General features: G+C 40.4%; 4 protein-coding genes across 8 annotated transcripts; 2 read left to right on the top strand and 2 right to left on the bottom strand.

Annotated features, from left to right (window-relative positions):
- Window positions 1-240: 240 nt before the first annotated feature.
- On the bottom strand, window positions 241-6,147 carry LOC146519934 (zinc-binding protein A33). Its single transcript, XM_085157551.1, has 6 exons — window positions 4,230-6,147; window positions 3,931-4,026; window positions 3,608-3,838; window positions 3,497-3,519; window positions 3,066-3,184; window positions 241-2,969 (listed from the first exon to the last, which is right to left on the bottom strand). Exons 1-6 carry the CDS (start codon window positions 4,620-4,622, stop codon window positions 2,431-2,433), a joined length of 1,401 nt encoding a protein of 466 aa, XP_085013677.1. The 5' UTR covers window positions 4,623-6,147; the 3' UTR covers window positions 241-2,430.
- A 94-nt stretch (window positions 6,148-6,241) lies between these two features.
- tubb4bl (tubulin, beta 4B class IVb-like) lies at window positions 6,242-9,024 on the top strand. Its single transcript, XM_085157549.1, has 4 exons — window positions 6,242-6,423; window positions 7,220-7,328; window positions 7,458-7,568; window positions 7,659-9,024. Exons 1-4 carry the CDS (start codon window positions 6,367-6,369, stop codon window positions 8,714-8,716), a joined length of 1,335 nt encoding a protein of 444 aa, XP_085013675.1. The 5' UTR covers window positions 6,242-6,366; the 3' UTR covers window positions 8,717-9,024.
- Window positions 9,025-10,487: 1,463 nt separating this feature from the next.
- Window positions 10,488-16,646, bottom strand: crb3a (crumbs homolog 3a). 5 transcript variants are annotated; one of them, XM_085157556.1, is made up of 6 exons: window positions 16,556-16,646; window positions 16,101-16,255; window positions 14,907-14,993; window positions 14,428-14,632; window positions 11,586-11,632; window positions 10,488-11,503 (listed from the first exon to the last, which is right to left on the bottom strand). In XM_085157556.1, the coding sequence occupies exons 4-6, from the start codon at window positions 14,567-14,569 to the stop codon at window positions 11,294-11,296; spliced, it is 399 nt and encodes a 132-aa protein (XP_085013682.1). In that variant the 5' UTR covers window positions 14,570-14,632; window positions 14,907-14,993; window positions 16,101-16,255; window positions 16,556-16,646; the 3' UTR covers window positions 10,488-11,293. The 5 variants fall into 5 exon arrangements, with proteins under 5 accessions (XP_085013682.1, XP_085013680.1, XP_085013679.1 ...); XM_085157554.1 differs by having other exon boundaries at window positions 14,901-14,993; window positions 16,556-16,644; XM_085157553.1 differs by lacking the exons at window positions 16,101-16,255; window positions 16,556-16,646 and adding an exon at window positions 15,518-15,793 and having other exon boundaries at window positions 14,901-14,993.
- A 3,387-nt stretch (window positions 16,647-20,033) lies between these two features.
- On the top strand, window positions 20,034-24,383 carry asf1ba (anti-silencing function 1Ba histone chaperone). The gene is made up of 4 exons (XM_085155825.1): window positions 20,034-20,421; window positions 21,030-21,145; window positions 21,275-21,451; window positions 23,622-24,383. Exons 1-4 carry the CDS (start codon window positions 20,313-20,315, stop codon window positions 23,811-23,813), a joined length of 594 nt encoding a protein of 197 aa, XP_085011951.1. The 5' UTR covers window positions 20,034-20,312; the 3' UTR covers window positions 23,814-24,383.
- Window positions 24,384-24,822: the final 439 nt, after the last annotated feature.

Below are 24,822 nucleotides of genomic sequence, written 5' to 3'. Positions count from 1 at the left end.
TAAAATCTATGAAAAATAATTATCTGCAACTGTGAGAGTCAAATCCTGAGTGTAAAGTCCTGCTTTGTTTTTGTTTGTTTTTTCCCAGTTTACGTTTTACTTGAATGCATTTTTTTCATAATCAGTGAAAGAAATCTGTATCGAAGATTGAATCAATAATTAATCAACAAGTAGATAATGTTAAAATTATAAGCATTTTAATTTCATGTTTTCATAATGTGATGAATTGCTATGAGGAATATGTGAACTATTTGCTTGTGTTTTGGCGCCACCGTGAGGACAAAATACATCAATAAACTTTATCCTTCCAGTGAATGTGTGGACCAGTGACTGTGGTGAGGTTGTGAGGACATTTAGGTTCAAAACTTTGAAGGGCAGTTTTGAGCTTAAGAGTTTTAGTGTCATGGTTCAATAGGTCAGGGTTAGGGTGCATCATAGTAAAGGTTAGTTTAACAGGCTAGAAAGAAAATCATCCCAATCAGCATCATACTGATAGCAAAAGGAGCATGCATCTGTGGCAAGTGTGATGTCTTTCTGAAAGTGCATGGTGCAGGACAGGGTGTATATATTCCCCACATACCTCTCCAACATAATAATGCTGTTATGACTGAAAGAAACCTCAATAAATAAGTCAAACAGGGAATGCAAAAGAATTTTTAAAAAGGGTTAGTGTTTGCCACACACCAAAAACTCAGCTGTACCACTACAGGGAAAAACACTGCATATGATATTATTCAATGTAGTTAAATGCATTTTATACAGATCTATATTTGCTTTCCTACTGAGTGAACATTCATGCCATGCTCAAATGTATAAAGCAGACATAGCATACAAGCCAATTGAAAAAGCCATCTTAACAACTAAATCTGTCTTCCAACACCTCTAAAACTTATAATTAAGACCTGTTATATCATCCTCTTTAAATCCCAAGATAAAGCCTAATTGTAAAATTTACAGTTCATAATTTTAAACGGGTTTTTATAACAAGCAGCTAATGGGGTCTCTGGAAAGTTATTATTCCACACTACTTACCCCTGTAAAGTTATTAGTTACTCTCATACTTGTGGTTTTGAACTAAATCAATTAACCAAAATGTATTATGTTTGTACATTAGATAAAGATAGGGTAGAAATTTCCAGCTTTGTCCTAAGCTAACCAGCTTCTAGCTTTTGTTGCACATACAGTCAATGGACATTTTGTTAGGTACACCTGTTCAGCTGCTTGCTAAAGTAAATATATAATCAGCCAATCAAATGGCAGCAGTTCAATACATTTGGGTATGTAGGCATGGTTAAGACGTCCTACTGAAGTTCAACTTGAGCATCAGAATTAGAAAGGAAGGTGATTTAAGTGACTTTGAACATGGGATTGCTGTTGGTGCCAGATGGGATATTGTGAGTATTTTAGAAACTGCTGATCTAATGGGATTTTCCCACACAGACATCTCTAGAGTTTAAAGAGAATGGTCCAAAAGAAAATGGATTATATTGCATCAGTAAGCCTTTCCTCTCAGTTCAAAGCAGCAACTCAAACAATCACACATTAGATGGGCTACAGCAGCAGAAGACTGCATTAGGTCCTGTCAGCTAAAAACAGGAAACTGAGGCTGAAATTCATACAGGCTGAACAAAACTGGACAATAGAAAATTGGAAAAATGATGCCTGGTCTGATGAGTTTTGACTTTTAATGCAACATCCACATGGTTGGATCTGAATTTAATATAAGATGAAAGCATGGGGTCCATCCTGCATTGTCTCAACGGTTCAGTGGGGAATATTCTTGGCACACTTTATACTGTTAAAATGCCACAGCCCACTTGAGTATTATTGCTGACCATGTCCATCCCTTTATGATAAATGGACTGGTTCTCATATAATGCACTTCTACTCTACTGGAGCGCTCAAAGTGCTTTATGACCAAAGTGTACACATCTGCTGATGGCCAACTCCAACAGGATATTACAGCATATTACAAAGTTCAAATACTCTTAAATTGGGTTTTATGACAGTGAGGTCACTGTATTCAGATTAGCTCCACAGTCACCAGATCTCAGTCCAACAGAGCACCTTTTGGATGAGGTTGGAACAGGAGATTTGAATCACGGATGACAAACCTGCAACAACTGTGACACTATTGTGTCACCGAAATCTCTGAGAAATGTTTAGAGCACTTTGTTGAATCTATGTCACAAAGAATTAGGGCAGTTCTGAAGTCCAAAGGAGGTCTGACATTGTACTAGCAAGGTGTACCTGATATAGTGTCCAGTGAGTATACATCTAGCCTGAAGGAGCAATATTCTCATTACAGTAAAATGACTGCTTCAGTGGTAACATTACAGCAGGTCACTCCTCCCCATTTTGATAGTTTGACATTCATTTCATCCCGGGATTACATTTTCTCGCTTGATAAAGAATAAATGAGTCGTCCACTTATTGCCGCAACATTGTGACAAGCACCCTCTCTGGCAGTATTCGCAATGGATGACTGCTCTGTGTATAGAAATATGGAAATAAAGGTTCAGTGAAGGAGTGTGTAAATGCATATAAGAGTGTATTGTCAGTGGCGTCAAAAAACGACACCGTTCCCTTGTTGTAATCGAGCTGAACTTTGACCTGCTTAGGTGTTCTAGAAACTGTCAGCAGGCTGGGTGGGGAGGTCATTGCTCTCAGGTCTCCATCCCGGAAACATAAAGTCCAGAAGCCATTCTTGGGCCGGGCAGAGATCTCTGTGTTTCTCGGTACAGACATGGAGGCAACACCCAGGAGCCAGTCATGATTACTTCCTGTTTCCACAACCCAGTGGTGACTTCCTGAGCCTAGTGCGGTCATGCCTACCACTTCAGCGCTCATATGGAAGCGCTCTGGGTTGTCAGGGCATACACTGGGCTGCTTTGAGTAGTGCAGGGAAGTGAGATCGTCAGACAGGATGAGGCAAGGGTGTGCTGTGTTTGGATCTAAGGTTATGGGAGCTAAAAGACAGGAAATGTGCCAAAAACAATGATCTATTAATATTTTGTTGTGCAATTCTTAGGTAAAAGTGAATAATAATATTTAGGTATACTTACTATAATCAACATGGTCCAGGATTTTTTCCCAGACTCTGTACTTGAGGTTGTAGAGGTGTTTAGTCACATCAATCAGCAGCCCAGACATGTTCTCTGAACCAAGCACTATGCTTTTACATCTGTGATAACAACAGATGTCTTACACTGATTATATGTGACACTGAAATTATTCTTCATCTCAGTAAACATGAAACAATAACTTGGGGTAAAATGCAACTGAAATATATCAAATCAAAGGTTTATTTATTCAAGTATTAATGATTAAGATAAATGTGCTTAGCAAAAACTGAATGTATACCAATCAAGTCTGACCAGATCCCATTAAACTTAACATTTTACACTCTACTCATGTAAAAAAAAATTTGCATGGGTTATTAATAGGTAATTACATGTTTTGCACACATTTTTTGTTTGCTTTTTAATAAACCTACCGGTCTTGTGTGTCTTTAAAATTCTGGGTGAGAGAAAAAAAAAACAACATGTTAAGGCAGAGGCTTTTTGCAAACAATAAGGAGATAAGCTTCAAATTGGACAACGCAAACCTTCAACAAAACCATATCGTCTTCTTTCAGCTGTTCCTGTATGATGGCGATGGTCTCCGTAAGACACGTCACCTCAGCTGAAAGCTCTTTAATTTTCTCCTTCATTCCTGCTATCTTTTCTTCTTCCTCTTTTTTCACAGCAGCTAATCTAGCCGACTCTTCGTGGTAGAGGACTTGATGCAGCTGCTCAAAATGGTTCTTGATCATTTTCTGTGTCTCCAGCGCCTGACTCTGGGGGGGGGGAGATTATCACAAGCTCTTTTATTAGGTCGGGCATATTTTCCTGACAAATATGAAACATCTGTCAGCTCATCACAGGTTACCTTGATGCACATTAGTGTGTTACTGGACGTCATGTTAATTCTTTTGAGGTTGTCCAGCTTTTCTTGCAGGCTCTTGAGGGATAAAGCAAGTTCGTCCTGGAAGTAAAGCAGGCCTCAGTCAACAGACACCAAATTTAATGTGTAAAGTACTTTAGGTACTGCAGATCTGAGTCAATCCCTGGAAGGGTGCATTACATTCAGGCCTGACTTGTGGAGCAGCATTCTACCATAAGGTGTTACCTTAAAAGCAAACTGCAGAATTTGTTAAGATAACCAATAGCTATGTATGTCTCCCTCACCTTGCAGTCCAGCAGTGCCTCATCTATAGGCGAGCAGTCGTGGGTCTTGTGCAGTTTGGACAACTGACACACCACGCAGATGGGCTGTTTGTCATTGAGGCAGAAGAGTTTCAGCTTCTCTCCATGAAGAATGCAGTTCACCTTGTCTTCCCCTTCCACTGAGCTCAGCCTCCTGACCTGAAGAACAGCCTCGCAAACATTCTTCAGCGCCAAGTTGCATGGAGGGTTGCACTTTGAAGCTTTTTTCCTACAAACTGGACACTCTCGTATCCCTGTGTCCCAGCAATGTTTAAGACAGCCCCTGCAAAAGCTGTGACTGCATGACAACAGAACAGGGTCTGTGAAAATGTCACAGCACACTGGGCACGTAAGATCCTCCTCTGGGAGTGACATGGCCAAGAGCTCGTCACGTATATAGAATAAATCCACAACTCCAACCAACAAGTCCTCGAGTTTAAGTCCTTAATGACTCCACGGTAAACAGCAACAACATAGTAACATTATCACAGCTAATTAAACTTGTCCCCAGAAAGCCTTAAAGCGTATGGACACCCTATTGTTCTTGACATGAAGTTCCAAATGCTGTTTTTCCTGTGCATGTCTACTGTGGGAGTAACGTGAATCATGCAGCAGCTGAAAAAAAAAAGAAAGAGCCTGCATGCAGCATAGCTGGAAAGCAGGAAATAAAGCCCCATTGGCTAGTTGTTGAAGAATGGTGGAGACTAGTTGGTAACTCAGAGCAGGTCTGGAATGTAATCATTCAGGATGTGACTGTTTTAGCGTTGACAGCCCATCCCACCAGCAAACCTTTGTTTTTACCTGGCCTTAATCTGCATACTTAAAAACTCACCATGCAATTAGAGACTGGGAAGTTTAAAAAAAAATCAAACTGTAAAAAAAGGGGGAAAAACAACATCCAAACTCATACATCGGTGAACTGAGTGGCTCCTCATTCCCCATGTTTCCATTCATAGTAAGGCTTAGCTCTTGTAGCTGTTGAGTTTCGACACAAACAGGCTAAACCAGCCGTCAGCAACGACAGCAGGCCACATTTTAAGACTTGTGAAAATGAATGTGCTGGGTACAAAATGATAAAAGAGACACCTTTTACGATCTTCAAAAAGAGAAAGGTGCGCAGCTGAAGATGGGCAGAATATAAAATAGGTGGCAGCCAAAAATAGATTAAATGCAGACAGCATTTCATCTGAAATCGTACTTTTAGTACAATTTAAGTCTGAGGAGAAGGCAGCAATTATTTTGTTAGAAGCTTTAGATGTATCCAATGTATAACAAAAATGAAAGGATCTTTATATATAAACAGGTAGCCATGACATCCTGTGCAAATGTAGCTGCAACTTTAAAAACTGGCTTTCTTTTTTTCAATAATGCCTGCACTGTGTTGGTGCATTTTCATAAGGCCACAAGCTTACATATTTACTCATATTAAAACGTCAGACATGTAAGGCCTCAGACTGACGTGAATGTTTCTGCTTTTCCTCTTTACTTCTTGTGTGCAAACCATGAATTGTGTTCCAGAAACATATTCAGCCACACGAGATGAAGATAAAAATAAGCACGGCAAAAGCCATCCTGGGTCAGACAGAAATAGGTCAAGCACTGATATTATGGAGTCATATGATGTGGCTAGACGTCCTGGGCTTTTTTTCTCGCAGTTGTTCGTTAAGTTGCATCATCGCACTGAGAAATCCCTGATTTTTTTTTTTTTTTCCTTTTTGGGGGGGATAACATCAAGTTAATGCGTTCAAAAGTACCAAATAGTCTCTACATATCACTTTAAGGCAGCTGGATGACTGGTGTTGTTTCATGTGAATATTTTTTTGGGGGGGTGTGGGGTCACTGAGTCCGTGAGAATAACGAGACGACCTATTGACAACTGATGCAGCTTCCTCGCATCCTATCCGCCATTTCCACGGCTTTTGGTTCCTCCCTCTCTCCTCCAGTCTTTGGTTGCCATGGCGATGACGTCAAGTTGCACCACCGTTTCAGCCCAGTAGACGGTCCTAGAGGCGGTGCAACAAAATTCCGGACGATCGACTGCAGGAGCCACCATCCTGTGAATCTCCTCTGCTCAGATTCCCGTTTCCTACTCGACCGTCCTCTTACCCACCTGTCCAAAATGCGCGAAATTGTGCACTTGCAGGCCGGCCAGTGCGGAAACCAGATTGGAGCCAAGGTATTTCTTTCTGATTTCTTTTGCTCTTATTTCGTTTGTTTTTTTTTCCAATCCGGTGAGCCGTGTGCCGGCTGTCATGCAGGCACGGCTCGGTGGCACTCAGAGGAGCTCCCCTAATCCATCTTCCAGAAATTCTCTAGAACAAACTCTGTGCGGCGTATTTTCTTCTTAAAGCTCATTACATTCCAGAGAGAGGGAGAATCAATCCACAGACGATTTGCTCATTGGCATTCCGTGCAGGGTTTCACACCGAGGACAAGATTGATTCATGCACTGGTTTATGCAGGAGAAATTAAGATTTATGCGACTTTATGCTTTAATAATTCCATGCATAACTCGCATTTAATATCTCCACATTTTTGTCGAATTTTCCATGCGAGTATATCAGCGATTGACTGGAATAGTAATGAAACCTTATTGTAGATGTAGGAGCAGCCGCCCCTCCCCCTCCATATTTATGACCTATTTTTGCCTGAATCTTTTCCAGCCACTTGCTTCTGAAAAAAAATGTCTAAATTTAAACTGAATCAAACTGCAGTATTATCATTTTAACACTGGCATGGATTATATCTTCAGTATAATTAATCTTGTTGGCTATATGGCACCAAAGACGCTTTTACTTTTCAGATTATTGCCATCTGCCAGATCAGACTAATAGACTGCTCTTTTGACTCTACATACACCAGAAATACACACTAAGCTTTCTGGAAATGTAATTAAAAGTATATCAGCAAATACATAACTGGAATGAACTTGCATCCCACCTTCCTCTCCTACCACGCCTGTTTTGTTTCAGTTCTGGGAGGTGATTAGCGATGAGCACGGCATTGATCCCACCGGTACCTACCATGGAGACAGCGACCTGCAACTAGACAGGATCAGCGTCTACTACAATGAGGCCACAGGTTAGTTGCAGATTCACCTCTGCTGCCGTACAGACTGATTCGCATACATATCTCTGTTTTACATCACATCCAGCGTGCCTCTTAAAATTACAAGGAATTATATTGTTCATTCACTTTTGACTGGTTTAGGTGGAAAATACGTTCCACGAGCCATCCTGGTGGATTTGGAGCCTGGAACGATGGATTCGGTGAGGTCTGGTCCCTTCGGACAGATCTTCAGACCAGACAACTTTGTCTTTGGTAAGCTGGGTGAATTTTGTTAATCGAGCATACTATGCTATGTCTTTCCTGTGCATCTTACATTATAAATTGGAATATTTTTGACTACAGGCCAGAGTGGAGCTGGAAATAACTGGGCCAAGGGCCACTACACTGAGGGAGCAGAGCTGGTGGACTCTGTTCTGGATGTAGTGAGGAAAGAGGCTGAGAGCTGCGATTGCCTCCAGGGCTTCCAGCTCACTCACTCTCTGGGCGGAGGCACTGGCTCCGGCATGGGCACCCTTCTGATCAGCAAGATTCGCGAGGAGTACCCCGATCGCATCATGAACACCTTTAGCGTGGTGCCTTCCCCCAAAGTGTCTGACACCGTGGTGGAGCCTTACAACGCCACCCTCTCTGTCCACCAGCTGGTAGAGAACACAGATGAAACCTACTGTATTGACAATGAAGCCCTCTATGACATCTGCTTCCGCACACTCAAACTCACCACTCCAACCTACGGAGATCTCAACCATTTGGTGTCCGCCACCATGAGCGGGGTAACCACCTGTCTGCGTTTCCCTGGCCAGCTCAACGCCGATCTCCGCAAACTAGCTGTCAACATGGTGCCCTTCCCCCGTCTGCACTTCTTCATGCCAGGGTTCGCCCCGCTCACCAGCAGGGGCAGCCAGCAGTATCGCTCACTGTCTGTGCCTGAGCTCACTCAGCAGATGTTCGATGCCAAGAACATGATGGCTGCCTGCGACCCGCGCCATGGCCGCTACCTGACCGTGGCCGCAGTCTTTAGAGGTCGCATGTCCATGAAGGAGGTGGATGAGCAGATGCTGAATGTGCAGAACAAGAACAGCAGCTACTTTGTCGAATGGATCCCGAACAATGTAAAGACTGCCGTCTGTGACATCCCACCCCGTGGCCTCAAAATGGCCGCCACTTTCATTGGCAACAGCACCGCCATCCAGGAGCTGTTCAAGCGCATCTCCGAGCAGTTCACCGCCATGTTCCGTCGTAAGGCCTTCCTCCACTGGTACACGGGCGAAGGTATGGATGAGATGGAGTTCACCGAAGCCGAGAGCAACATGAACGACTTGGTGTCCGAGTATCAGCAGTACCAAGATGCCACCGCTGAGGAAGGCGAGTTCGAGGAAGAGGGAGAGGAGGAAGTTGCATAAAACCTCAGCGCAACTGGCTCCCTGAGCTCCTTTCACCTCGCCCATTACCCCCTCCCTCCCCATCATGACTTGAATGGTTTGCCACACTTGAACAGATCACTGCTGCTCTAGTGTTAGACATTGGTGTTAACTGGTGCTAGTGAAGTTTTTGGTTCAAATGTTTTTGTATGTCGTGAATGCACTGAACTACTGACATCCTCACATCTGTCCTGTCATTACCTTGCCGAATTCAAAAGCAAGTGATTTTAACTGTGAAGCCTTGAAACCGGCGAAAGAATAAAATCTAATTTAAATGCCAAAGTAATGCCTCTTTCGGGGTTTTTGTTTGTTTTCTTTTACTGATTAATTTGACGTGTGATCCAAGATTTCTCTTCACCTTACAGCATTAAAACTCCTAGTTAGCAAGTCTATTCTACAACATATAGCTACAAGGACTTGTCCTACACAATGTTTACTAATACACTGCTGCATGTATACTTCTTTAAGAGAATTATCTTAAATATACATAATGGTTTGGTGAATCTCTTAAGCTTCTCCAGATTTAATGTTCTTCACTTCATAGATTTTCAATGAGATTCAAGTGTAGGACAGTCAGTAACATTCACTTTGGTGATTAGGACTGTTGGAAGATATATCTTACATCCAGACTCTGTTTAATTTCGGACTGCTTGAGGTTTTCTTTCATAATCTTCCCATATCATTTTTTCTTCATGAGTCCTTCCACCTTGACAAGATTCCCAGTCCTAGACACATCGAAGCATCCCCACAGCATAATACTCCCACCACCGTGTTTCATTGTTGGGATGCTGTTTCTTTGGTCTCTAAATTCTACCTTTCTTTCTCCAAATGTAAGCAGTGGCTCTGTAGCCAAAAGGGTTTAGTCTCATCTGACCAAAGGACGTGCTTCCAGTATGCATAATCTTTCTCCAGGTTGTCCTTACTGTAGCATACTTCAGTCTGGCTTGAAGGTGTCTCTTTTACACAAATGGAGTTTTTCTTGGTCTACAACATCCGAGTTCATTCCTGTGCAAGGTTCTAATGATCATCTTCTTTCAGACAGCAATTTCTGACTCAACTAAGTCATTCAGTTGTTCTTTTGACACGTGTCTCACTAGCTTTTTTTCCAGTCTTTGAAATCTAACCAACTTGATCTGCCTGTATGTGAGGAACCTTCTTTCCCCGCAGTGATAATGCTGACGTCACGACTGCGTGTTTCCATGAGTCATTTACATGCAGAAGCCACTGAAAACCAGGACACGCATTTGTGTGGGGAATAAGACATAAAGACCTGCTAATTAAAAAAAATTATGAAAAAAGTGACCCTGTGAATTTTCCTTGCATCACACAGTTGACAGCTTTTTTACTACAGGCTAACAACGAGTCCAGCGTTTCAGTGCTTTTCTCATGTACACTGAGGGCCTGAACTTTATACTCTGTGGTTACTGAAAATGCTTATCTGCATAGCTATTTTATCACCAGCCTCTGTACACTAATACATACAATAGCTGTGGACTTGTTTGCATTTTTTCCAGAGCTGCTCAACCTTTTCAGGCATGTAATTTGGCACCTCATATCCATATGCTATTTCCTTATTGTTATTTTTAGCCTTTTGCGTAACAGGACAGTGGACAGAAGAAGGAAAGACCTACAACATAGATCGCCTGCTCTACCCACCCAGCTAAACCAGCACCCTATATCCTATTTTTACTGGGATTTTATACATAAACACCGCCCCTGATCCACCTGGGGAGGACTCATGAGACTTTAAATGCTTTGTAAAGTTTAATTACACAAATATTAAACAAATATTCAGTTATTTGACAAATGCATAAATAAACACGTGGTGACATTGTAAAACATCTCTACTTGATTACAGTCAATTATGTGCTATAGATATGATCTGGTGAATTGTTGATGGCCTGTCTTTAAATTAGTGTTGTTATTCAAAGAGATGTCAAGTGTAAACAGTTGCTTCTGATTTCTAGTTATAACCTGACTTTCTTTTTTTTAGCGCAGAGCAGCTTTGTAAAAAAACTAGTTTTCACGAGGATAAGATCTTTTGATTAAACTTATAAATAGAAACTCTTTCCTTTTCAAATGCGATCGACTAAAAAAGCAAAAAGTTTGAGGTTAAAGGTCAGCAGATTTTGCATTGAAATTTTAGACAGAATCAAATCCAGCAAGTAATTAGGACTTAAGGCAGCTGGCAAAAAGAAGTGTCGCTAAACTAAAATCATTAGTGGCGATAAAATACTGTAGCTTTTTGTTTTTTTTAACGTGAGCAGAATAAACATTTAGACCTCTTTGAAATGTTCAGTTGTTCTTAAAAGTCAGAGAAAAATCCCTTTGGGCGCTTCTCTTCGGCTTACCAAGCAAGAACAATTCAGTGCTTGTTGAAATGGAGCGGCAAGAAAATGCATCATGTTGTACGGTTTCAAAGATCTCTCTTTGTCCTCTCTTAAACCTGGAGAGTTTTCTCTCAGTGGTCAAGCCCCAATCTGAGAGCCTCGTCACACAGGAAGGCTGCCGTGCAAGTGTTTGCAGCCTGTGTGTCCTTACAAGGTGTTACACAAAACCTCAAATGAGTCTTTCCTCCTTTGGTAATTTTAGTGCATCCGGTGCGGCAATGCTGCACGCACCAGACTGCTCCTCAGCGCTGGGTCTGTATGTCCCTTCGGTCTGCCTCTTCTTTTTGACCACGCAGAACAACCAGACGAGAAAAGCCGAGACTATAGCCAGCACTCCCAAGGTGACTGTAGGGGCCACAATGGCTGCGATGTTGGGTCCCTGCAAACAGGATAATATAACACTTAAAGTCTAATTACATACCAAAGTTATTTACTGTTCTTGAAAAATATTTGTCACTTACTGTAGTGTTATTAGATTGGGTGTCACTTGCACTTAAGGTCATATTCCCTGTGAAAGGAGCAGAAACATAATGAATGTTATATCAGTGGAACAGTATTTGTTCCCTTTCCAAAAAATGTTTTAACATATTTATTATGCTTCAAATCCTCAAACAATTTTCAATATTAGACAAAAATAACCCAAGTAAATACAAAATGCAGTTTTTAAATTGTGATTTTTATTGATTATAAAAGTTATCCAAACCTATCTAGCCCTGTGTAAAAAAACGAAAAACAAAACAGTAATGGCCCCCAAAACCTAATAACTGGCTGTGCCAGCCTTGGCAGCAATAACTGCAATCAAGTGTTTGCAGTAACTGGCAATGAGTCTTTCACATTGCCATGGAGGAATTTTGGCTCACTCTTCTTTGCATTTTTTTTTTTTTTTGGATTCAGCCACATTGTAGGGTTTCCCAGCAGGAACATCACTGTTTAAGGTCACGCCGAAGCATCTCCGTCAGATTTAAGGCTGGACTTTGACTAAGCTGCTCCTTGTTTTCTGGTTTTATTGAGTCATACAGATGTGAACCTGCTGCTGTGTTTTGGATCATTGTCCTGATACATAACCCAAGTTGAGCTTCAGGACACAAACTGACGGTCGGCTAGACTCCTTTGAGGTTTTTCCAGTAAAGAGTAAAATCAATGGATCCATCAATTAGATGCTGTTGAGGTCCTGAAGCAGCAAAGCAGGCCCAGACCATCACACTACCCTCACCATGTTTGACCGTGGTGATTTTTCCCCTCAGCCCACAGAACATTTTTTCCAAAAGTCTTGGGGATCAACAAAATGTTTTATTGACAAATGTGAGACTTTGTGTTCTTTTCGGTCAGCAGTGGATTATCCTCTTGGAACTCTCCCATGGATCCCATTTTTGTCTCTTTCTTATTGTTGAATCATGAACTCTGACCTTAACTGAGGCAAGAGAGGCCGGCAGTTCTTTAGATGTTGTTCTGGGTTAATCTGCGAGCTCGCAGGTCAATTGTCAATGTGGTCTTAGAGTAATTTTTGTAGGCCAACCGCTCCGCTTCCAAGTTTTCACCATTTTTGAATAGTGGCTCTAAACTCAGTCTCCCCCCCCCCCCCCCCCCCCAGAAAAAAAGTAGTTAATCACAGTTAATTCATGAGTTAAAAGGCAGGGAAAATATTTCTTAACATAGAGCCATGCAGGTTTGTACAGCTTTTTTCTCTAAATAAATGAAATCATCATTTAAAAACATTTTGTATTGCATTTTGTATGTAAACTGATGTATATAATTAAAATATGTTTAAATATTATGGGGCTCTCTGTATTTAGATAAGATCTTTTATTTTAATTGGCAAATGCATTTAAACTTTCAGAGTAACAACTTACAAGCACGTGTGAAAGTACACTCATAACATTTAAAGTAATGAGTCTGTTTCCTGGCAACTGGGGGAGACTTTTGAAAGTTCCAGTCTTTGCAAAGAAGTATAATACATATTTTTTTTAAAAAGCTACTCATGTAACTCTCAGTGAGAATGAAGAATAGTTTTCACATGTAAGCAAAGTGTTTGACACATTCATATGCAGATGAACGCAGGAATGTGAAAGGATCTTGAAAAGCTGGCTTCTTAGTAAAGTGCAAAAATGTTTTTGAACCATGACAGAGACATGAGTGTCAAAAGTAATGTCTAAAAGAGGAAAAGTGCATCGCTTCTACATGTTATCATGATTGTATCTACCCTTATACATACATGCGTAATGAAAAGCACATAAGAGGAAGTACCACAGTAAAGCAGAAGTTCATTTCAACCTCGTCCACTTTCTAAGCACCTGACACTTGTAAGCATTCCAGTATCGCTACCAGCCATTTCATCCGTGAGCAGCCATGTGATTACTCAGTTACATCATGAAGCCCCACTGGAGCTTCTTGACCAGAGCGAATAGGGAGGAGGAGAAGCTCAGGAATGCACGGTATACCGCAGCCACAATTAGCTGAGTCAAACAGCACACTAGTTTGAAATGTGAGAAAAAAAACCCAAGTCAAATCTATTTGTTTCTTTGTGTTTCTTTGTGTGTGTGTTCATCATTCAAAGGATCGTGTTAATGAGAAAGTTTTGTTTTGGAAACTTAAGCCCTCCCCACAGTTTCTGAGTCAATCATTTGCTTGGGTAAATAGTAAACTTGCCAAGGACAAAGGTACGACTTGATAACAAACGTTAGACGGGGGCAGCCATGCTCACAAGGATTCAAACTGACAAATGCAGCAGTTTCACACAGCAGTGGGACAGGGGTCTGTGTTTTACTGTGTAGCATCACCTTCATTTAACAGTTAAAATGTCTGGGAACTGAGGAGAACAATTGCTGCAGTTTTGAAATCACATTTCCTCTCATTCTTGTTTGATAGGAGATTTCAGTTGCTCAACAGTCCCCCACCCCAATGTAACCATACCCATCAGATATACTGTGTTTTGTACTGCACTTACAGTACAAAACACCTCTCCTTTTTAGCTGTAATGACTCTGCGAGATGTTCAGTATCGACTGAAAATCTAGTTCAAATGATTTTTAAACCATGACATTAGTTTACACGGCACCGCAACATCTTTAAAATTGCTTTTTTGTATATTACTCCCACTCAATGGGGAGCTTGTTCCTATAAATTCTTATCTTAGTCTTATGTTATTAGGCAGTGCTGACATTTTTCACAGTTTCTTAGCAAAGCTTCCTAAGTTTTTTATGTGTCATCACAGGATGCAATAGGTTTTTTATGTGTGCGTGTGCACAGGTGTGGTCAAAAGGCTGGCTTATTTGTATGGGAGTGCTGAGGAAGGCTTCCAACTCACCCCACACAGGATTACTGCTCAGCACCAGCAGTAAAACACTCCCAACCACAGCTCCAGGTATGGTCAGCACATCCAGGCACGCTGCCATCTCTACCCGTGACCAGCAGGGCCAAATGGGGGCAGACTGGTACAGTGGGGGCATCAGCTTGGGTCCATTTCATTCACAGACAGCCGCCGTGAGGATTTACTGCCTCCATTTGAACAGCTAAAGACACACAACTATCAGCAGTGCAAACGCAAATATCCTCTCCAGTTCACTCAGACACTGATAGACTGTTTTAATCTCAAGCTGAGTCAGGCAGAGAAAACCACAACTACTGAGTCACATCCAGCCTGATGTTGAATCACCTCTAAACCTGCGCAATAATATTTTTACTGGCCTAACAGAAGAACACAGCTCTAACACCTCCTAAAAACATAATTACACTATCAAATGACAATATGCTGTAACGTGATTCTTTTCAAATACTTACACACACCCTTCATCCGACTGCTTCCAGATGGTCGAGGCAAAACGAGGAACATAAACAGGTTGATTCTTTACGCGTCAACTGCTTCCGCCTCACCTTGTCAAAAATGAAACCGCAACACATATGAGTCGGGTGAAAAGTACAGGTAACATCCTCAGCCGACTTCTATCTGAACAAGCCTACCTGAAGTACCCGAGACTACATCCTCGGCTGTCCTATGAGTTGGTCTTTCATCTAAAGCTCTTTTTTTCCCCTCGTCTACTCCTCACTTCGCCATTGGTCACGTGGTTGAGTTTCGTGTTACAATACCTGAGCACAGTTATCTACCTGCAGCGGGGCGAACAGAACCTCCTTTGTGCGTACAAAGTAGAATAAAATGCGCCCTTTGCTCAAGCAGAGCAGCGCCGATCTGTCCTGTTTCCATCAGGAAAAAAAATCAGACCTTAAAGCTTTTAATCACCTTTATGCTATAATATTTATATTCTGAAATTCCTTCCAAAGTTCATTCAGTTTCTAAAAAAATAATGATAATGATAATAATAACAAGATGCCAGGTTTGCCTTATTTGCTCCAATCTGCACAACTTTAACCATAGTTTTTACTCCCTGTGAAGCTCTTACCTACAGCAGCAACCTGCTGATGGCGTTGCATGAAACAGCGCCTCCGTCAGGTTTCACGGTTCCCGTCAGGAGAAAGGATATCGACATTCCTGAGATATTTTAAGGATGAATTTGGAGGCCAGCTGGTCCAGTGGGCTCTAATCCTCTCCTAATCTCTCCTTTCAGACTAAGAGGGGCACAGAAAATGTAGTCTGCTTCGGGCCTAATCTGTGCTAGTCAGAGTTTCGTGTGGACACTCTGTAAGAGCACTGAAGCGTTTTCTGAAAAGCACAGACCTGCTGTGGAAAATTACTCTTATAGTACAGCAGTGAGTCACAGTGAGGAGGTGCCCCTTGCTATTTTGTATGTAGCCTAATATCTGCAACAGTGTTTCAGTAATATAACGTTCAGTAACCACAGTTAGACATGTGATTCAGAGTGTTTTATCTATTAAAGAAAGGACAGATAAGGCATGAGAAAGTTAACTGCTGGCATAACTCTGTCTATTCATGCACATACACTCACTGGGCACTTTATTAGGTACACTTTGCTAGTACAGGATTGGGCCCCCTTAATTCTTTGTGGCACAGAGTCACAAACCCACCTCATCCCCGTGGTCTATTGAAATCTGTTGAATCTGTAGACGGTATTCCTGTACAGTGAACTCATTATCATGTTCCAGCAACCAGTTTGAGATGATCTGCACTTGGGAACATGGCATGTTTTCCTGCTGGCATGTTACGTCCCCACGAAGGAAGTCTATGGGTGTGAGTGTGGGGCCGGTAACAAATGGGTCCAGAACAGAATGAAAAGGAAAGCAGACAGAGGTGTTTAGCATATAATATGGTTTTATTGCAAATAATCTTAACACAAAGAGTCAGCAACGCCGCTGTATCAATAAGGCCAAAAAGAAAAGAAGAGGTCAAAAACAACAAAGGAAACAACTACCAAACAAACAAAAAAAACTCCACAACACAAAGAGGCACTTCCCACTTCTCACTCAACTGAACTCCTCACCACGGTGAGACATTTCCAGAGCCTATAGGCCCATCTACTCACTCAACTTAAAACCACGGGCAGGACAAACACGTATTGGGACCTTTCCAACAACTAAAAAGACAGTGTAGAGCCATAGGGAAAAACCACCTGCATCACACAGTTCTTCCCCAGTCTATATAATCTCAAAGAGGTGATTGCTGACTGGGTCCAGGTGCTAAACGGGGTAATGAACAGCAGGTGCGTCCTGGCAAGAGGGCAGAGTGAAAGAGAGACAGAGGGGTGGGAGGAGCAAGAGAGGAGGAGGCGGAGAGAGAAGACCACACCCACACAAGGGAAATTTCAAGAGGAGGCCCTGCTAGGGCCGTAACAAGGGTCATAAAGGGATGGACGTGGTCAGTAGTGAAACTGAGGTAGGCTGTGGTATAACGATGCTGCAGTTGGCACAAAGGGGCCTAAACTGTGCCAAGAAAATATCCCCCACAACCATGAGATCCTGAACTACTAATATGGTTCTTTCATGTTTTTCACATCACATTGTGACCCATCTGAATGTCTCACCAGAAATCAAGACTCATCGAATCCAATTTAGGTGAGCCTGAGTGAATCACAGTCTCAGCAAGTAACAGGTGGCTATTTGAGTGACTGTCCCATCAGCTAGAAACAGACTGGCTGTTCTCTGACCTCTGGTAACAACTAGGCATTTTATCCCTGAGACTCAGCTTGAGATTAAAGCAGTCTCTCGTCGTTCAATAGTTTCTGTTTTGGAGACCATTCTCTGTAAACTCTAGAGGTGGTTGGGCAGAAAAATCCCAGCATATCAAACAGTTTTTGAAACTCTCAGAAGCTGGCAGCAAGGCTTGCCATGTTCAAAGTCAAATGCACTGAGCTAACTGACTGATTAGATTATTTGCGTTAACAATTTGGTTGGACATTAGGCTGATTGCAGACCAGATATGGCAGTAGAAGAAACATTAAGAACAAATAGCTCTTCTGGTGTCTTGTTTTCTACTTATTTAGTAGTGACCACTAAAGGGTGCAACAAGCAATCGTAAATTTGGAGACCTTTTTGTGTGTGTGTGTTTGCTTACTGTCCAATAAATGAGCATTACGTGTAAAACAGTATCTTTTTATTGGAGTCACTGTTATATATTTCACTGTTAGTTTTATCAGGAAGTTTATTTTACTAAAGAAAGCTTCTGTAAGCAAGTTCATTAGGCTAATAGCCTACAGTTTATGTAAGCTGCTATAAATACCTACAGTGACAGCCCAGTAATAATTAACATATATAATAAAACTGCAAGAGAGAAGCAATTCAATGATGATTTTAAAAGGCACACTGTTTTTAGAGCAACGTATTTGATTTAACATCTGTCTAAACGTTGCACTTTCCCATGTTTTCTGGGCTGGGAACAGTATTGGTGAAACTGCTGCGAAGACATGAAACTGCCATGTACTGGAAGTTAATACGCTATAGCAGAATGTAAAAATGTCAAGGAGATTTATATATTTATCTGACTTGTTATCAGCGCTCAGTTCAAAAACCTGCATGTCTGATAGTGTGGAGGTTCATTCATGCCACCGGAATTGGAAGCTTACACATGCAGAAAGGTATACAGAGGTTTTAGAGCAACATATACTCCCATGCAGGCAATGTCTTTATTATTTAAAATCTATATTAATGTGCACCCTTATGTCTATATATATCTCTACCATATTTCAAGAAGATAAATCTTGAAATATTAAAATAAAACCCTAGTTTTGAAAAAGTCAGGACGTTGTGTAAAATGTAAAGAAAAAAAGCATGCAATGATGTATGTACATATCACGTGCTTGAACTGACAAAATGTACCATTTTAAGAAAAATGTTAACTTATTTTGACTTTAATGGCAACAACACTTCTCACACAAGTTGGGAAGGGGACAACAAAAAAGCTAATTAAGTTAACTGTCAAAAGGTCAGGAACATGTCTGGGTATAAAAAGTTTCACGGAAGTAAAGATGGGCAAATGTTTAACCATCTGCAAAAAATCAAAAAACAATAATTGAACAATGTCTGAATAATGTTCCTCAATGTCAAATTCTAAAGGCTTGGAATGTCTCACCACCTATGGTACATAAGATCATCAGAAGAGTCTGAGAATCTGGAGAAATCTCTGAAAAAAACAAAAACTGTAATGTTTGAGCCCTCGGGTGTCACTATGTTAAAATGTTTCTATCAGGCATGTTGCTATCATGGAAGTCACTGAATGGCCTCAGGAACACTTCAACATGGTATGTCCATGACCACAGTCTACCCTCCAGAAATGTGGGTTAAAGCTTTATTATGGAAAAAAGACACCACATGTGAACAAGATCCAGAAATATTTCTCTGGGTCAAAGGTCATGGAAATGGACCGAGGCAAAACAAATCAAAAACAATCCAAACACAAAAACCCAAATTGAACTACAAAGAGTACAAAGAAGACTCAGGACTGCTGAACATTCGTCTCCCCAAATTCTAGCAGCTGGTCTTCTCAGTTTCCAGATGTTTATGGGCTGTTGTTAAAATAAGGGGTTTGCTGCATATGGGTAAACATGGGTAAACCCTGTACCACTTCTTTTGAGAAATATTGCTGCTATCAAACTCAAAATGAGCTAATATCTTTCTTAAAATGCTACATTTTCTCAATTTAAGTATTTGCAATTGCATTCTGTTTTTATCCTTTTCAGGATTGGGGTTGCAAGCTGGAAAAAAAGTTGCATGCCAGCAAAAATGTCAGTGAATTTTGTTTTATTAAAAAAATTAAATATTTTGTATGGGCCAAGTGGGAGTATAAGAGCATTGCTTTGTGGCATACTAAAATTCTGCATGCAACAGCTTATTTAAAATGTGTGAATATATAGTATATAGTTCTGACTTCTGACTACACCTCACATATTTTTAAGTTTTACGAGTTCAGATTCAAATCTTAAAAATTAGAACTAGATTTCATGTTTTTCACCAGTGAACTGAAGACCCTGCTTCTATGTAGTTATAAACCTGTCCTTAAAAGAATCTACCTGAGGATAGAGATTGCAATGAATGCCATGTCTTTTTGTAAACAAATTTGGATTTTCTCTGCATTCAAAGGGGTTTCAAACATAACACTTTAATCACTATGCTGGTATCTGGTATAGGTGCAGATGAAACTCTGCAAAATGTACTTAATCTGTTAGTTTGATGGCACAAACTCACTACTCCTCAATCCTGGGTGTGACTCCATAAAGTTTAGATACTTTAGATAATTTCTATACCTCCCTGCCCAAGCATTTATGATGAACTGCAGTCATTAACAGCACCAATAAAATGCCTCTGGCACTGAGTTGGTACATCAGAGCTTGAGGCCACGTTACAGAAATACTTCCAGCCTGATTTACTTTGTTTGTGGTTGAAATAATTACAACAATAATCAATCTGTAGCTTGTTTATTGTGGGTTCGGGCTTTTGTAGTTGTGCAACTAGGGGTCAGTAGAGGCACTTTTCCTTCCTTTTGATCGAGGCCACCCTTTTCCTCTGTTTCCATCATACGCGTGTACAGCTTGCCGTAGACGCGCTGAAACCTGGGTAATACAGTCAAAGCGGCGGGAGAGCGGCAATTTATTCCCAGATTTATGAGCAATTGTATGATAGAAATATTGTTTTGGTGAGTAGTGTGAGCCTAGTCCTATAAGTAAGGCCTGCGTTTCGTGAAAGCACAGGTGTGTGATCCATAATAATTGTGGTAACCGCTTGTGTTGCGAGAGTGTTGCTTTTTAAGATTTCCCCGGGAAACTGCCCCTTCTTACCGCTCCAGAAAATATGGCGAAGGTACAGGTGTTGAATGTGGCTGTCCTAGACAACCCGAGTCCTTTCGGAAACCCCTTTCAGTTTGAAATAACCTTTGAGTGTATGGAGGACCTTGCTGAAGGTTGGTACCATTGCATAACAGCTGTCATTATCGCTTGTGTGAAGCTACAACATAAGTCTGCTAACAGCTACACAGTATTAGCTGTAGTAGCTAACTACTTTTTGTTGAAGTGTAAAGGGTAACGTTGCTTACAGGTAACATTAAAGTTGCATAACAGAATGGCTTAAAGCCTTAACAAGGAGAGTGGACGCTTCTCGCACGTCCTGTGGTACTTATGAATATGGTAAAGCAATCTATTATTATTTCCATTAAGGAAAAAAAAAACAAGTTCAGTGCTAATTAGCCAACGTTTTAATGTTTGTGCGTAAAAATGTAAACAAAATATAGCTCTATTCAAGGATGGAAATCTAAAATGTTGTTTTGTTTTTTTGCATTTGTTTGTGTAACTTTATGTGGACAGGTTCTTTGTACGAGCACACTACCAAACTGAATTTATAAAGCTTTTGAAATATTAAAAACCATTGTGCACATTAACCTACATGTTTACATTTGTTCATCAGCTGATCATTTCTTTGCTTAACAGGCTCATTTTTTGACACAAAAATAATATTTTTGTCACATCATATTTTTCTAATGAAGCACTCTATTGTAATATTTCCTGTTTATAGACCTGGAGTGGAAGATCATCTATGTCGGCTCAGCAGAGAGTGAAGAGTACGACCAAATCCTTGACTCGGTGCTGGTTGGCCCAGTACCTGCTGGGAGACACATGTTCGTGTTTCAGGTATAATTAGTTGACACTCAGAAAAAGTAGGCACTATTTGTGACTAATCTGGCCACATCACAACAGCAGTGGAGTTCCACATACATTAATAGCTTTTTGTTGTTGTTTGTTTGCTTGCTTGTTTATCAGGCGGATGCCCCAAACACTGGATTGATTCCTGAAAGCGATGCAGTTGGTGTTACAGTAGTGCTCATTACCTGCACGTACCGCAGCCAAGAGTTCATTCGCATTGGTTACTATGTGAACAACGAATACACAGACCCAGAGCTGCGTGAAAATCCTCCAATCAAGCCAGACTACACACAGGTTAGGATCATGACTGATTTCTGAGATGCAATGCTACCACGACTGCCTATTTTGAATGTTATTGGTGTAAATAACACTGTAAAGGCCTATTTCCACTGAACATTTATAATTGCAGCAAATTAAAAACCACCACAGGTTATTTGGCTATTTGAAGTAGACCTAAGTACCCTGAGAATCTAAAATTAGTCCTTTTTGGAAATAAATCTGAATTTCACTGGCATGTTAGGTTGACAGTTGAAAATTTTGATGAGAAATGCATCACTCGTTGTGACGCATGCACTGGAGGCAGACCATAGCTCCATTATATTGAAGTCTTTTGGTACCACTGGGAAATTACAACATTTTTTGTTGTAATTGAAAGAAGAAATAAACAAAAATGACTAGTTCTTCAGATGTTATTAAATGAAAATTTACTATTAATTATAGAATTTCCAAAAATGGAAGCTATTTGATAATTATTGCAGAGGTAATGTGCCAATGTTTACAAGAAGCATACTACAGCAGTACTGATTTCACTTTGGCGTTTTCACCTGCTCTTGTGTCAATCACAGATGTTTATTTTGTACACAGAAAATGTTTAACGTCTACATACATATTTTGGATAATGCTCAAGTCAGTGGAGAGTGACTTTTTACACAAACTGGACGTTCATTACTTCAAATAGGTAGGCTTTGGTATACTTTGTAAAGGCTGGCCTCATTTAACCTTTATTTTCTAAACCTGAATCGCATTTTGAATAAGATTTTGCTGATTTTTTGTTACGATTATTTCCTCCATTTCCTGAAATATTTACTGTGCTGCAAAAACGATCCTAAAGGAGATTTTTTTTTCCGCACCCATTTTTAATAGTGTTTTGTTCATTACAAAATACTGCTACAGACATATCTTTGCTACCATAAAGCTCAGTATGAATATGTCCACAGCAGTTGTTTCCAAAACAAGTGTGGCGTTTCTTTGCATAAGTCAAATACTGACTTGTATGACAAGTTTGCAGGTAAGGTTTCTTTTGATGAGTCCATGTAGGACCAGTCTGGACTACATTTCCAGCTCATTTGCACTCATTTAAGGGTTATCTTTTCCCTTCCTGCCCAAGAAATGTCTAGTTTTTGGAGATCCTTACAGGACTAACTACACTTCCTGTGAAGCAAGTGACAGTGTTTTAATTTTAAAAGAACACTATCTACTTTGAGTGACTCAAAATTGAACCATCTCATTTGCCAAAGAAGACTTGTTGTTGTTCTACATTAGCTTAGTGCAAGAGTTACATTGTATTTGCAGATAACTTCAGTGGGATTTTATTGTAAAAATCAACCCTACTTTTTTTATGCAGAAATTGATCAAATATCTAATTGAAAATGAAATATGTGATGCGCTTTGCAACTATTACCATACATATGGAGCAGCATGGTGCACTACTGGAGCCCTGAAGTTGAAGCCTTTAATTCAGCAAAGCTTGCACTTTGGAACAAAAAGCGTTGTGAAAGTTTGATTATGACATTCCTTCAGTGGCTTATTCCTTCAGTAATAAGCCACTGTGAGATTTGTGGTAATAGCAAAGGGTTTTGATTGAAGGTGTCAAATTTTTAAGGTGGCTGACATCTGTGATTAAAACCTTTCACTTACAAATGCAAAAAAAAATATCTAAACAGATTACTCCGATTAGAGTTGCAAAGTTCTTGTTTCCTGTGGGAGTTTATGTGATTAGCTGTTGTGAAGAAAAAAAATACCACACTGTGCCTTTGTACTACTGGGTTCACTCTTTCCTGCCCTGAGTCTAGAGAGCACATGGAGTCAGATGCATTTACACCAGCAGTGTGCCTGTTTTGATGTTGGAGCTAACAGAAAATCAATTCGTAGTCAGGGTAAATGGTAAAGACTTTCCAATGCTGCCAGATACAGTTGTTTGTTTGTTTTTTTTAAATGTTCATGTACACTTCTAATATCACACTTGGTCTTAAATGTTACACTAGTGTACACTAGTATAGTGAACATTAATTAATGTCATATTAATGTTATTTACACTGACATGCAGAAATAACACAAATACACGATGAAGATGAAATAAAACTGCCTTAAATTGTGGTCCAAAATGGTTCTATTAAAGATGCTGTGTTAGGTATTCCTAAAGAACTTGTGCAAAGAATTTATTTTTATGTTTTTCCTTTTTCAGCTCCAGAGAAATATTCTAGCTTCAAACCCACGTGTTACCAGATTCCATATAAACTGGGAAGGCTGCGCAGAGCGAATGGAAGACTCTGAAAATGTGGATCCTTCTTCAAACTCCATGCTCCCACCATCCTGTCTCCCTGGCAAGGCCCCACCTTTGGGTGTACTCCCAGATAACTCTATGGACTGCTTATAAAGATGGCCCCTGCCCTAAAAAGGTGACGATTCACAGCCCGAAACCTTACTTCTGAACAATGCCTATGGACATTCAAGTGGGAATAAAGGATGTGTACACATCCCTGCCTTATAGCTGCCCTTTATTTTCCCCAGACTTCTCAAACATGAGTTCTCACCCTGGGTTTCAAACAAGCATTTGTTCCAAGGAAGATTATGAGTGTCTGACTGGAATGAGTGTTATTTATAGTTGGATAGTTCTTTCCAGTGTTGAAAGCAATATTGCAGGAAACCTCAAATATGAAGCGATAAAACGGAACTGAAACGTAACAGAAAGCTGTTGAATGACCCACCTTACTTCCTTTCTTGGTGCAGAATGGACTTGTACCTGTTTATGAAGATTTCAGCACTGAAGCAATAGGCAATTAAATTGCAGTTTGATAATCTGCCATTATATTTGTGTTCACGGTGCACTTACACTTACTTTTCCCATTTGACTGTGGAGTTTTGTATGTCTTATATCGCTTCATGGTATTTTCCTCCTTTTATTTTGTAATTTTGTGTTCCAAATAAAAGAAAGGTGATTTTGTTATATCTGTATGAGTGGGTTTCTAATAATTTCTAATAATCACTTGTTAGATATAGGTAACAAGTGTTAGGTTTATAAGTATATTCCACACCTGTACTTTTATCATATGCAAGCTCAGTATCACAAATATAAGTGTGAGTATCCCCTCATATTTTCACATTTTACTAAAAATAGTATGTATTAACGTCACACCCAATCACAGATTGCTATGGTAAAGGGGGTGGCTAGGCCACAGAAACGAAAAACATTGCACTGCAAATATGAGGATTATTGCAAAAGCATCGATTCTGATTTGCTTTCGCTACAATAATCTCTCAGATAAATAAAGAAAAGCTGTTAATTTGCAGTCAAAAACGAAAGACGCGGTAACTGTTATTGGCATTTTGGCTACTGGGAGTCCGGGAGGCGGGACGAAGTCGCCTGACAGTCGAATCGCATGAAT

This window comes from Neolamprologus multifasciatus, chromosome 4 (genome assembly GCF_963576455.1).
Source record: "Neolamprologus multifasciatus chromosome 4, fNeoMul1.2, whole genome shotgun sequence".
NCBI classification, from domain to species: Eukaryota; Metazoa; Chordata; class Actinopteri; order Cichliformes; family Cichlidae; genus Neolamprologus; species Neolamprologus multifasciatus.
This window is presented reverse-complemented; position numbering and strand designations above follow the sequence as displayed.